At 41.9% G+C, this 15086-nt stretch overlaps 2 protein-coding genes across 3 annotated transcripts in view; one reads left to right on the forward strand and one right to left on the reverse strand.

Annotated features, from left to right (window-relative positions):
• The window catches only part of LOC126918436 (magnesium-dependent phosphatase 1-like), a 210474-nt gene that overhangs the window by 88616 nt on the left and 106772 nt on the right, over positions 1 to 15086 (forward strand). The gene's annotated exons all lie outside the window — the stretch shown is intronic.
• LOC126918366 (discoidin domain-containing receptor 2-like) overlaps positions 1 to 15086 on the reverse strand; it is a 159281-nt gene that overhangs the window by 85339 nt on the left and 58856 nt on the right. For both annotated transcript variants that reach the window (XM_050726212.1, XM_050726203.1), the window contains exon 2: positions 4397 to 4575. In XM_050726212.1, the coding sequence (XP_050582169.1) occupies positions 4397 to 4496 (100 nt within the window). In that variant the 5' untranslated portion in view covers positions 4497 to 4575. The remainder of the gene's footprint in view (positions 1 to 4396; positions 4576 to 15086) is intronic.

Raw genomic sequence — 15086 nt, forward strand, 5'->3', positions numbered from 1 at the left:
ATTAAAATGACGCCTTTGCGATAGAGATGGAATTCCAAGCTTGCCAATCAGAAGTCCGATATTCATGAATGCCTGCATTTTTCCTCAACCCCTAAATATCATACACACTTTGCATTACTAGTAAAATTGGATATACAATAGGAAGAACGCGTCGAATTCTCTAAATTTGAGGACGTCTGGCTGTCTCGCGAACATAGTTCGATTATCGAGGATGCTGCGAGGGGCGACTGGTGCGCGACGGGGCTGAGGGTGGTTTCGCTTCATGGCGCGGGTCGCATCGATTGCAATTTATGCATATCGAAGTTCTATTACCAACTAAAATGCGCCACGGTAAAATTTGCTGGAGCATCGTTTGCCTGAATGGATCGAATACGCGGCGAATAAACGATAATACGTAATGCCGGATATCGAGTGCAGGTGTACCGGAACAACGTGATGGGAGGTTGCAGCTTTGTGCCGCGAATAACCAGAGACCCCGCGAGAATTAATAGCAGGGAATTCGAGCTTATAACGGAAGGAATCCGTGCTAAGCCATCGAGAAACAGAATGGCCACGTAGGTAGCCATTAATATCGGTGAAACTTTGCACCATCCTTGGACGAATCCGCGACGTCGTAATTTCGTGGATACGATGGCAGTGGTAGGGTCCGTCGTGTTATCGTCGGTAAGATGAAATTTCTACAGATTGCGAGCCTGTCGTGAAAAGCACGTTACTCTGTGCTTCGAACCGGCTAACGAAGTAACTCGCGTGTAAATGAATTAATTTCCGCGAACTTGTCGCGCGAACGTGTCGCCGAAAACTGGGGCATCGATGAAACTCGACGGCGCCCCTAAGTTTTGGAAAATTATCGTTGCTATGTCGAGAGAAAGCATTCTCGTGAAACGAGCAGCTCGCGAAATAGTTATATCGATAGCTTTTACCGAGGTACGTCTCGTAAGATATTTATACGCCATAGTTTCTACGAAATTTAGATGCGAAAACGCAATGGATGTTTGTTCTGCTGAATACCTTCCGTTTGTGTATACGTTTATACAGGGAGAAGTAAGAGAAAGGGAAATATAAAAGGGAAGTAGAAAGAGGAAAGAGGACAGGAAGAAGAGAAGACAGGAGAGGAAAAATGGGAAAGTATGGGGTAAGAGAAGAAAAAAGTAGGTAGATGAGAAAAGCAACGAAAGGGAGACGAAAAGCGGAGAAGCATTTCTATCCATTAAAGCACTCTAAAATTTCATAACAGCTACAAATAAATAAAGAACGATAAGAGGAAAAAATAGCACAAAGATCCATAGCGTCTCGTCTACTTGCATTATGGATCGCGTCCTGAAAATTTACGAGTAAGAATCAATAACGATACCCATCAGCGAAACAAAGCGGTCGCTCGTGAATCAAGCACGCTATTATTATTAATGAAGCCTCGATATATCGCTCGCACCCTCTAGAATTCTCACGATCCTCGGCTGTCGCTGCAACTTCTCCCTTTTCGCGAGGTAAACTTGAATCGTTCCTCTCGCAGAATCCGTTTCCTTTGTCGGCACGTTCTCCCTAACGAGCCACCACGGTGAGATATCGCGCTCGTAAATCGATCGTGAATAACGGGTTTCCGCGCCGTGGAAAACTTACTTCCCTGTTTCTGTTAATTCCGCCTAAGTGTTCCGCGGCAACATTATTTTTTTCGTCGCTGTTAGCCTCGCTCTCGCGTTGTCCGATCGCGAATTGTCTCTTTCAACGTAGCGTACCCTTTAAGGATTGCATTTGGTCGCCACGGAAACATCATTAATTGCTTCTACTCTATCGACACTGGGATGAATGGTCCCGAAACGGGGACATTTCTTTCCGCTGGTTTCCAGGAAAATTTATATCGCAATTAAGAGCAAGCATTTGATAAAGCCCGACGATGGCGTTTCCATTTCTTTAATGAAAAACCGTTTTCAACGTACGACCGTACAACTATTTTCAACGAAACGAAAGTTATGGCGATATTTCTCTTCTTGCCATGTATATTTCGCTTTTTTTTTATTTGCTCTCTCTCTTTCTCCTTTTTTCCTTGGTGACTCGTGGTTGCTCAACGAAACACGATTCTGAATTGATTCTCCGGAAACGACTCTGCGCTATGTATTACATTAACGAGCCCCTTTTCGTGCTGGAGGTAAGGAGTTGAACGTTTAAGGGCTACAGCGAGAAACGAGTGTCTGTTACAGTTTATAGAATCGATGTACTTTGCTGCAAATGCTCTTGGTGTAAATATAAAGGTCTTGTTTCAGCCAGTGAAATTCTATCTTGGGATATTGCCAATTTTTTCATAGTTACGGCAACCGGTTCGTTCATTTTACGAAACGATTCTCTGGTTGAAAGTTTATCGCGCACGTTGAAAATTCTCGTGATGTTCGTGTAGCAACAGGTTAATACGTTTGCTATCTCGGCGAAAGGAACGTACAGGGATAAGCAGCGCACTTGGCCAAGCTTGTTTGAATATCGATTCGGGAAATTCTGTAAAACGTTAACGATACGAATTTTGCAAGAATACCTACTGTAGGAATGTCGAACTTCAAGTAGGTTTTTATTCGTCACACGTAAAATAATATCGACAAAACTATATTTAGTAGCAACAGAAAAATAAGACAATAATGATTTGATTTTAAACTAGTACATCTTTAATACTCTAACGATTCGCTTGAAATTCTCTCGCCTTATACGAGCAATATCCATACATTCTCCGATCTCCTCAGTTTCGTAAACTAATCGAATATAAACTTGAAAAATTTCCGAATATTCACATGGTACTCTACGCTTTGATCTACTTGTGCGTTCTCTCTGCCACTCGAATTGCTTTCCATTAGCTACCGGTACTTTGGCATTTCAACGTTCATTCAGTTTTCTATCACTCATCGTTTTCAGAGAATTCTCACCACCGCGATACGTGCTACACCATCGTATACCTGCATCTATGAATTTATGTATACACTTTTAGCTTCTGAAAACGATAAAATCGAAATGATGTTTCTCCTTCTTGAATCGGAATTCGAAGTACGATCTATCGTTTATCCCGGCTTCCAAACGATTTCGATACTTTCAACTGCTGGACTCGTTACAAGGAAAAGTAACGCGCCTGACACCGACAGATCGTTTAGCGAAGTTAACGGGCCTGCTGGATGCTGACTAAGCCACTCCGACATGCAAATCGATGCAGGTTGCTTTTTTCGTACGGACAGTGGACTGATGATCGATTAAACGCTCGATGTGGACAACTTGCGAGACGTCTACCGCGGGAAATTTACTTGGACGTTTATTGACCCATTAAATTCCGGAGACCTTCGGTCGAGAATGGGTTTAAAAGTCTTCTTTTATTTCAGAAAAGGTGCCACTAATGCGGACACACTGAGGTACCTTTTAGGTGCCAGTACTACATTTTCAACCGAATAATGGGCAATTTCTCTACGTATTGTTTTACGTTTCAAAAATACGAGTAAATCTATTTGCTGTTTCGTGTAATCAAAATTCTTTAACCTGATTCAACCAAAGGTTAAATAAGATGAGTTCATATCAAATTTAAGATACCAGAAACTCGTTCAAAAACAGCACTGTATATTTTACAATAAAATTAATTGCTCCTACCAAATGCGAATAATTTCATAACTTGTAACAGTCAACGTTCACTATACAATTAAATAATAAAATATTACCTAATCAGGAAACTAAATATATAAGAAACAAAAATACCCAGGTACGTAACTTTCAACTTTCGCGAAAATATAGAGGGCTAAACGTAGAACGTAATCTCACCCTTGAAGCGAAAACCCGTCGGAAATGAAAGTCCATAACCCGAGACACATATGTACGATTCTTCTCGGTGTAGTTGGCGTACGTTCCGGCATTCGAGCGTACCAACACCACCGTCCGTTTCAATTCCACGAAAGTTGGTCGATCACCGCGAAGTAATTTGGATCGAACAAAATCGCTTGTCGTCGATGCATTGCGCACAAAGGTTTGCTGGTTGTAGTATCGAGCGGGCGTATCATGAGTTCCATGGTGCGGCTCTACTCTCCCTGCCAACGGCCAGCCTCGTGAACACTGTTTAAATACACAACTTCTGCCTAAAAGTTTGCAATTTGAAGAGAGGGAGGTAGCAGTCTGACTGTGAGGCAAATGGTCGAGGGTGTGTAAGAGGGCGGCGACGACGGAGTTACAAACGCGCGAATCCAGCTTTTCCATGCGAACGCGGCCAAAGTCGATTCCGGATCGAAAGTTCGTCGACTGCGGTCAAGCGCCACGTGTATCGTCGTGGCGCACGGCGCTCCGCGTCTTGCTCGTTAATAACTTACAGAGGAAGTTTCGCGATGAAAACTATAAACCTCCGGCGAGGGAAAGGGGACAGATCATGGCTTTGCAGTGGTCTACTTACAGAGGTCTACGGCGCTCGTCGTGTCGGCCAGAGCGAGAAAAAGCATAAGGTGGACGGCAGGTATCGCCCTCCCGGCGAAGAAACCGAAGCTTTTCACCATAGCTCCCGTTTCGCGCGAGGGCTTCACCCTCGCCCTTTTCTCACCGTGACTCCGACCGTGCCATTTCTGCCTCGTCAACCTGGAACAAAAAAAGCAGAGAAAAACATGGAAACCGTTATGAGACTCGCCACCTTTAACGATATACCACCATAGCCCGGGGTGAGGGATTTCGAGGGTGTGTTTTGTTGTTCCTCGCTCTCGTTTCGCGTTCGAACGCTTCCGTCGCGCGGTGCCTCTTCCGCTGGCAAGTTCGATGACTTCGTTAGGGTGGTACTCGAGGGGAGATGACAACGGTAAGGGAGTCGAGTGTCTCCCGGCCCGATCATCGATTTTATCTTCAATGAAAATACAAATAGGGTATGGGTTCTCAGACACACGAACGAGTTTCGACTTTCAACGATGACTGACTGATCGGTCTTTTCACTTGTTGCATTGATTTCGAAAAATTTTTCCTCGAAAATTACCACGTTCGAGAATATACACGGTAGAACTGTGTATTTATCGGAAGCGAACTCTGGCTAGCATTGGTTCAATCAATTTTTACCGATTTAATTCGCTTGCTCGAACGTGAAGTTATACGAATGAAAAATCATAGGTAATTGGGAGAACCAATGGACTCTTATTATATGATTTTCAATTAAATACATGAACTCTTTGTTGCACGAAATTTTACCATAGTTTGATTCGTGTAACGCTCAAAGCGTAATTTATAAAATTTAAAACAACGTACGATGAGTTGGCAATACCGCGGAAGAGAATATCGGCGATATTACGCGCAGCGTTTGCGATTAATTCATGAAATTATCCCGTTCGAGTTGAATGAAAAATTCAAACCGGACAAAGCTACCGTGAAATTTTCGTTTCCTACCGTGTTAATTTGTTGTTCTCCGAGGAAAAGCAAGCGAGACGGCTCGTTCGAACAATTTAAACTTAAATCAACGCTCGAGCGTGATGTTGTAATTGTAAAATTATTACTTTCTCAGCATTAGCGTGCTTTATCTTATTTGTGGAAGCGTACGGAGCTTCTAAAAACAAAGCGCAGGGACAACAAACGGGTATCGTGTTTGTCGTGTCGGTAAAACAAAGTTTCATAAGCAAAACCAACAAAACGAGCAGACTCGAAAAATAACGCGTTTAAAAAGCGCCCTGAAGGGCTGCCCGGGGCCGTTTTGTCGATGTCAACCGATCCATTTTTATTCCGGCTCAGACAGGGTGCCGTTAAAACGATAGAGATGTACCTTCCTAATTATCCTTTGCTCGAATCTCTGATACATCGTTTCATGACATTCAAATATACTTGGTGTTTCAGAATAACTTGTAATGGGATAAATAATTTGTTTCATTGCTTCGGAATAAAGTCCTTGTTGAGTTAAAATCTACAAATAATGATCTTTCACAAGAGGCTTACAAACCCGAGATATAAATTAGTCTACTGCTTGTTTGTATAAAATAGCGTTCTGAGTTTGTTGTTACAACAAATTTATACTTAAAATATCGATTTACACTACGATTATGACGATGGTTAAATTATCACGAAACGAACGAATCTACAGAGAATTTTGCTTAAAAAGCGATACGAAATCTGTTCTATTTAAAATTTTCGAGATGAACGAGAAATACTGCTCTTCAATGACTATAATCTAAGCTAAACGTTCCTTGCGACAGATCAGAATTTATTCTCAAAAGTACTCACTTAAAAAAGAAGCTGCAATCCTAAGTTAAATTTTTACAAAATCGGCAAACATCTTTCTTAAGATATATGTAATTTTGTGTGCTACACTATATTAGCCGCGTAGTAGTGACACACATATATGAGTATGAGTGTGTGATAAATGCAACTGTTTCGTTAGTACTGTGGTATAGAAAATGGTGAGACAAAGAGAATGCTGAGACGCGTTCAAATATGTATCGACGAATATCTTGTAAATCATATATTAAATAAATCCGAAACTATTTTGATATTAATTCTAAATGTAATCTAAGTGTTCCTGTACATTTATTTCGGCGATTAAGATCCACAATTCTCAACGATCTTGTACGAAGCAAACGTACATACGAATGAGAAAGCAACGCGACCCGATTGCGTATGCCCGTGTCACTTACCGTTAACTGATCGCGCGACGTGGTATCTCGAGACACGGTGTACACAGGTGTGACGCGGCATGGGAAAGCGAAAGGTCAAATAACTAATTCACGGCCGTGGACGACGCAACGGGAGATGGCTCTGGATTTATTAGTTCGACAGTACGATGTCTCATTGCGACGTTATCGTTGGCGTTACGCGTCAAGCGAATAAGCGGCAAGAGAAAAGACGCGCGCGCTGCCGAGGAGACGACGGGGACGATACGCTCGTAAGAAAGGTGCGATTCCCGTGTCTGGACTTTGATGGAGTACACGGCGGTAATTGCGCCGGAAGTGAATAAGTAATGGCGAACGGTAGTAAGAAGTCGCCCGGTCGTAGGCCTCGCGTGCTCGCATTAAACATACATGCGGCAACTTACGGCCGACGAGGCGGAAAATCCACAGTTTAGTGCGTGTACGCCCCGTATACTTTGTGCTACGTCGGAACCGATGTTCTCCTCTCTATATCTATACATACACTGCCGTATCATAAGTATCCGGACGCTTTGGTCGATCTCTAGCGAAAGTATTTGAAGTTGATCAAAGTATACGAGTTAATGGTGAATTGACATAATTAGAAGCGGTACGTGCTACCTTTTCGTGGAATTAAAAGGGTATAAAAAAATTACCTGTTAAAGGATGAGGCAGTAATGTACGAGCCTCCTGAAAGGTATACCGATCGACTCCATTTTTAATCAATTTCTCAATTTTATTACACAGGCACGATTAATGTTCAATTCCGAAGAAGCAAAAGATGTGTAGCCTTAGCGGTTGATTCATCGTAACAGGATGACATAAATAATGGTCAATTTTAAGAGAAATTTGAAAAAAAAACAATGTTCGTAGCGTCATAATTTTCCTGTACTTTCCAATTTATGAAATCAATCGATGCGTCTACTCGATGGCTCACCCGAAGCTTTATTCGAATTGCAATTTAATTTGTCCATAATATCGCCAAAGTACGCAAACGTTCTGATACTTTTCAGCGTTAGCGTCTATCTCCGTGGAATATTTCTCTCTGGCGCTCTTTTACAAAATTCTTTCAACTCGGCCAGGGCTTGTTACGAGACGTACTGGCACGGCAGCTTCAATTGCTGATCAAACAAAGTGCTTCAACCGCCTACAATTACGCCTATTGCGGCCCGGATGAACTTTCTCTACGATCCTCTAGACTTTATCCGCGGTGAAACGATGAAATCCTCTTCTACCGACCACAAGCGGCCAAAGAAAATCGAAATCACTCAACCACGTCGATTCGTGAAATATCTTCCATTTGGTAAAATTCGAGGCTATGCAAATTTTTCCGTTCCATGGAACGACGAGCGAGAAAGAGTCCCTCGGCTCTTATCTCGATACCGTGACTCTCGAGAGTGGTTTTAAACATTCCAATCAATTTCACGTCACCTGTTTCCCATCGCGCGTTCCAATAACGAAATTATTCATCGACTGTTTTCTTTTCATCTTGCTGTTGCGGAGGAGGGGGCGGATTATCGATGCTCGCAAGGAAACAGGTGGTGATGCGCGCCGTTGTCTTCCTCTCGTTTACGAAACCTGGTTCGATTTTCCTGCTCGTCAGGCTAGGCCAAGCTTTTGCAATTATTATTCCATCGACGAAGGAGGTCCGTTTTACGATCGGTATCGTCCGACAATGTATACGTGTTTATATACTTACGTATATACCTGTAGACCAAGCTACCTGCTGTTTATACGTTTATCGTGACTAGGTGTTCGGCGGGTGTGCACACGTGGAGTCGAACGAACGTAAGAGGCCCGGTTAAGCCACGGTGTAAGCCGCGGAGGCTCCCCGTGATATCCTAGTTCGACGTCGAATCTCTTCGTTTGCATAGCAATGAGTTTATGCAGATTAATACACGCGGTACGTCTACGCGTACAACGTCTCGTGGGATGTAAAGCACCGGTACCTACACGGATCCCGCGAGCGTGCATGCATATTTTATTGGCGGCGCCGGGCGCTTAAGGATTCCCGATCGCATAAACCCAGCACGCGCGTCGCGAACCTACACCCGCGATTTGTCTCCCTCTCGCAGTTCCATTAGTTATAATCCGCGGCTCTGAGACTTTATCAAACAATAGCCTGGGTCGGCCTGCTTGTCTCTCTGGGATCAGATATAAGCCTGCCGGTCCGCAAGCTGTTTAGCGAATGATAGAAGCTCGATATACGACCAGTACATATCGATTCGTTTTCTCTTCTCGTGTTTCTTTTTTCGTTCGGTCTGATCCGGCCCGTTGTGCTCCGGCGTTCGCGTGCTATGTCGGTAGTCTAGAACGTGGGCTTAGGATTTATCGAGGAAGATTTAGTGTCGTGTTTCGTTTAGAACACGATGCGTTTCTTCCTGATTGATTTCGTTTTATGGATACCGGTCTTTTGAAAAAAAAAAACAAGTTTACTTTCCGAAGAGTAGAAGAGAAAGGAGTTAGATAGTAAGGTAATTCAGGTAGAAATTAGATTGCTATCTTTTTATATCATCTGTCAAACGTTCAAGTGATCGCAGTGGAGCGTGTCTGACGATTATGTTTCATATTTCTACGAAGCTCTAATGGAAATCGAGATTTTAATTCGTGTTATGAATAATCATACTTTGCCTGGCTATAAGAATCGCTATCATTTTGTCGCTTGAGAAAATGATTATATTATTCTCGTAGAATAAATTTAAATAACGTAATCACACAACGGTGTTTATATTTTTACGCGTACCATTATTCTTTCAACGAAGTAATTTCACAGCCAGTCAGTACGTTTAAAACCAAACTCGAAACATTTTCATCGTCGAGATCTATCTACTTTCGGAATTGCTCTATGTGTTTTTAAATTCTGTCAAAGAATGGTATGTCTGAGCGGCGGAAGAGCAACAGAGATTAGACAATTAGTACCGAGGACAGTTAGCGCTCAATTGGGGTGGTTATTGTAATCAAGCCTTGCACGGTTCGCTTTGTTTGCCCTCCTGCCCACTTTGCGATACAAAAGCTGTAACACTCGTGTTTGCGTCTTGACTAACACGTTCTAATTGTAAGTGCTACACGGTTGTTTGCCACCTGTCCAACCTCCCTTTTCAAATTAAACATCATCGTGTTTCTTAGACGAATTACCCTTAACGTTTTTCATCTGTAGACGAAATATCTCGCGATGTGATATTCGTATCACGTTCTGGACGGGATATTCGACTGGATAAACATGAGAGTCTGTTTTTGATACTATGATTGAATATCACTTCGTGCAAAAGAAAATAAAAAATAAAACAAATTTGTTTTTTGAACTGTAACACTGTATTTATTATAGTATGATTAGCATGGCGAATAATAGCGTAACGCTGCCATTAGCATTCACAGACGAAATGTCTGGCAAAAAGACTTTAATTTCTATTTATCGAAGATCTGAAATTTCCATGGGCGTTAATTCTGGTTGTATACGGAATGTAAATATGTACATATAAATGGAAATGTATATTTGGTACTTTATATATACAGGGTATGTTTGTAATTTCCTGTGTAATTAAATGTTTCTAGATTCATAAAGATTACAATATTTTAATATTCGAAATACGTATCTCATCTATCGTAAAGCGCAATTGAGATATTGCAAATTTTGTATACCTTTTAATGTTTACTCTTTGCAAATTCTTGATTAACTTCTATCCTTCGGATGCACTGGATTTGCATTGCTAAACTAGATAATTTACATTTTCCCTTTTGCAGTTTCAATTTTAGGTTATTCGTAGCAGTAACGAAAGCGAGAGAAATAGCATTTATCGCGACAGTACATTCTCTAATCGACGTTTTATTTAAGTACCATGGTATTTAATTGCCACTTTCACACGAGCTGACTTTTACGCCAAGACGATGTATTTACGTATCTCACGTCGTAATGAAAACCACACGCCTTAAAGATATCTTATGCAAAGTATTACACAAACAACGCTGCAGCTCGAGATACTCGTATCTCGTGCATATATGCGAAGGATTAAATCCACATATACGAAAAGGTTCGTCTCTTTTTCTTGCAAAAAACAGCATCGATTTCCTTTCTCGTGAAATCGAATGCATAAAGAAACGTGATAAAATACGGGTCTCGCGCTTATCGAACCTTCCATTGTCCGCAATTAAACGTACAACCGCCCACGCAGCGGCTATTTTATTGCACGGGGCGTTAAAACGTAATCGATGTCGCGATAACATCGACGAGGATGGCATCGCGGATAGAATTCACGGTAAAAAGACTGGTGAAAAAGGAGTCGTTACTGGCGCGGTGGATCGCCGCGTTGACCTTAATTACGGATCGAGAAGAGCCTCGATACGCTCTCGACGTTCCCGCGTCAGCCAGATGCAAGCGAAAAAAAGCAAGGAAAAGAAGAAAAAAAGAAGATACACGCGGCACATTGGTAATCCGGCGTACCATCGAAACCGACCAAATGGTGCAGAACGGGAAAGGCAAAGGAGACAAAGGGAGAAAAAATAAAAGGCTGTGTGGAACTGGTGGAAAAGCGATGCTTATCCGCCATGGAAATATGCGTACATGTCGGAAATGGGAGAAATACGAGCACGCTGAGCTCCATGTCCGAACGAAATGTTAATGTCAGTTAATTATCTGTAAAACGCCCGAGGCGGGGGATTCGTTTTCGAACCGGCGTGCTTGTAACGCGTGGGCGCGGCCCGTGTGTTTTCTGGAATCACGACGGCCGTACAGAATTTCTCGTTGTCGATTTCGACCTCGTGAAAAAACGCGGCTCGTTTATGCTTCCTCTTTCGCTCGATGCAACGAGAAAAAATCGCCGCGTTTCGTCAGATAATCAACTCTTTAGAATCTAGAATCTACGTAAATGTGCATGTTACGTACAGCTACAGATGCAGTAGCTTTCTAAGATTCGTTAAGATAATTGAAATAATTCTCCCATGTTCGTCCTTTTCAATTTGTTCCTTTTTTTCCTTCGATTTCAAGAGAAAGATAGGGCGGCCGAAGGAGGACGCTGGCGATATTGGAATTGTTCACATAGCAATCGATGGCAATTTTTCACGTTTTTACCGGTGGTATTTCATCGCTACCATGTCAGCCTTTCGACGAGGGAATTTAACAACGAACAAAAAACATGGACGGATCAGGGCAAGTTTGCGGTTCGATCCTTCGCGTGATCCCCGCGTCCTGTTCGACAGCACGCTTCGACGATTCCAATCCATTCCGAGGCTGAAAATTCGTGTGTCCGAAAAGAGACAGCTGTCCGCCTGACGGACTTTCTTCCTGGCATTTCGTCGGTTCGGTCGATGCACGTTCGTGTTCCTTTCAAATATTTGCCCACCAAACAGGCTCTCTGTCCTTGGCTCAAGATGAAAATTGCAAACCGCGACGGTCGTAAATACGATCAGGATAGATGGGAAAGGAAATGGTTTTCCGGCGATTTCAACACGTATTTTCCGCTCGTCTAAGATGCAACGTTACGTGGTGAACGTAATGGAGAAAGTATGCCACCGACTGTTCATAGTCTCGCATCGACAGACATCGGTGGATAAGATACCCTGGAATTATGGTGGGCTTTATTCGAGAACCGTGTATCGCGACGTTTAGATTTATAGCGTTGTATGTAGAGGCCGGTCGACGTTCCATTTATCAGAATGGTACCTGTAGCATTCGGTCCGAATGGCTGCGAAACATCCGCAAACTTCGATCCCGCGAACAAATGGATGGAGTTCCGCAAAAGGAAAAACGCGGATGGAAAAATCACAATGGGAGGCGGCTTCGGATGCTTCGACGTTCCCTTCCTATTGTGCGCCGACTCGTGAAAAATGCACACTGATTTTCCGTAACAATGCTGACGAAAGGAGAGTTTTACCGATCGTCGGACTAAAGAGATGTACCGTGAAATATTTCCAGCCATCTTACCGATACGCGTATCCTCCATTGGCCCGCCATAAGTTCTACCACGAACGGTAGACGACAGAATGACCCGCGGTTTGTCATTGACGTTCCATTACGTACATATCGTATGCCACTTGTTTCCTTTCCAGTATATTCCATTTTTTCTGCTTTTGTTTCTTCGTATCAATTTGTCGTGGCATCGTGGAAATACGAGAAATGAGAGCAGGTGAACGTGCATCGAGTTCCCAGCAATTAATTGTATCGTAACAAATTGCGAGCGGTTGTTCGTTGCGAACGATCGAATTACAAGTACAGTAGCAGAAACGCTTGTTTCAGACTACGGTCACAACGAAGAGTGTACGACTATGTATAGTTCAAAGTCAATGTGATTAAATTCCTATGTTCTGACAAAGGGATGCGTAGTTTTCCTGAAACGAGTAAAAGAATTTGCGAAACAGAGGAAGAAGGAACAAATACACGTTAGAATATACGTATCGCGTTCACGATGCCTACTTTTCATACTTAAACACCATTCTACAATAATACGTAATCGTTGGGATGCTTTGCGTTATGCTGTCGCAGTCTACGATATCGTAAAACGATACAATAACATAATCTATCGGTCATTTTCGTATAACTGATCATCATTTTATTTTAGTATTGAAACGATATCTGGTAAACGTGAAACTTCCTTATCTTTTCGTTTCGAGTATACCGCAATAATATTTTTTAGAGTATGCCTTTTAAAAAGAAAGAGGATTTTGAATCGATTGCGATGAATGATAAATTTTGTACCTAATAATTTATGTTATATTTGTATTTTATTTATTCTATTACGCTTATTACGCTTATCATTATATTATTATATTACACTTCTTATATTTACCAATGGAAATTTATTTTAATATTCTTGTTACCAAGGATTTTGGTACTGAATATTCTTCGTTACTGTAGTTATTGTTATTGAGTTAGAACATGGAGTTTCTTTTGTAAAATAATAATATATCAATAAATATAAAAATATTCTACTATTACGTATTTTTTAAAGACCAGTCATTTTGAATGGCTTTGGTAGAGATAGCTACGTCTCAAATGCCGGTAGTTCTATTGTTAAATGCATTAAAGGTGCCGATCAGTCAAAAAGTCTTCCTTCCTTCTGCTTTTTTCTCCTTTCTTTGCTTCGTTCGTGGAAATTGTTTCGAGTTAATGGTGTTTTCAGGCGAACGAAAATAACGATAGCTGTAAAGCACTCCGCCAGTGTTAATTGTAATTCAATTTCCTCTCGACGAAGTTGAAGCCGCCACGGTCCGCGATGGAATTGCAGTGAAAACGTCTTACGGGGGTTGGTTTTCGTGGTTAGTCGGTGCAAAACCATAAAAGGGTCCTCTTCTTCAAGACGAACGTCGTCTAGCTCTTTTCTAGGAGCACTCGACGGAGAGCGTCGAGTGGCGCCGCATTAGAACAACGACTTTATACAAGTCAAAGTCGTGAGTGTGTACTCCACCGTATGGTGAGCAGGAAGCTACACTTGTGCCCCGGTTAGGTGCTCACCGAGAAACCAGCAGCGTTTTTCACGACCGCAAATTTATACGGTGTCAGCTGTTTTCGTTTACTTTACGCTGTTAACAAAACGATGATAGGTACTCTGATATCCATTGCATTATCGGTAGATCACGGATATTTATTTTTATTAAGATAATTAAAAAAAGAAAAAAAGTTGGAATCTAACGAAATATTTATTTCGTCCGTTGCATGGTATCGTATATTTTGTACACTTTTGCACAGTACCTGCGTTCTGTAGAATTTTGCATCTAATCTTAATTCTTTCCATTCTAATTTAAATGTAAGTATCAGCTTGTAATTTATTTACGCTACGGTGTAGTATCGTAAATTAAGCCGACGAATGGAGAAAGCGATTAATGTCGCAGGCGTATACTTCGAATATATTTCCTACATTCTGTTTTATGGCTGCATGCAATAAAATACATCGTATCCTGCGATCAAAGGTATTTTCCTTGGATACAAAAACGTCAAGAGCCAAAGTTTCAAAGTGCCGCCATTTTTTCATTATTGGCTATTTGTCTTCTCGTTTCGATATAGTCAAATTCATTTCGATTCAGCAGAATGGACACGGTTTACATTAGCGTCTATTTCGATCAATTTCCCTTAAACAAGGAACTTCTAACAAGAAAAAGGAAAACTTAAAAAACGCGCTTCACAGTAGAATACTCCCTTAAAGGGTGAGCCGTTATTTCTGCCTCTACGTAGCCTGTCGTGGCATCGCGAATATGTCACATCACGGTGCAAACTAAAATAATAAATGGCAACCGGTGACGATGATTAATAATTTAATATCACGGCGAATATTTCAAGTTAATGATTACGAGGGTAGCGTAAAGTTCAAAGCAGACTGTAAAGCGACGGTAGAAAGTCAATTAAGAAACTGACTGCTGCAGCGTGCTTCGCGTCTCGTTATAAATAGTTTTTAACGTTAAACTCGGCACGCGTGTATCGGCACCGGTGCGACTATAAATTGCCGCGCGGATTCCACGAAACACATTTCGCAAATGCAACACTCTTGAAATACTCGAGAACGCCTTTGA

This window comes from Bombus affinis, chromosome 1 (genome assembly GCF_024516045.1).
Source record: "Bombus affinis isolate iyBomAffi1 chromosome 1, iyBomAffi1.2, whole genome shotgun sequence".
Classification (NCBI taxonomy): domain Eukaryota; kingdom Metazoa; phylum Arthropoda; class Insecta; order Hymenoptera; family Apidae; genus Bombus; species Bombus affinis.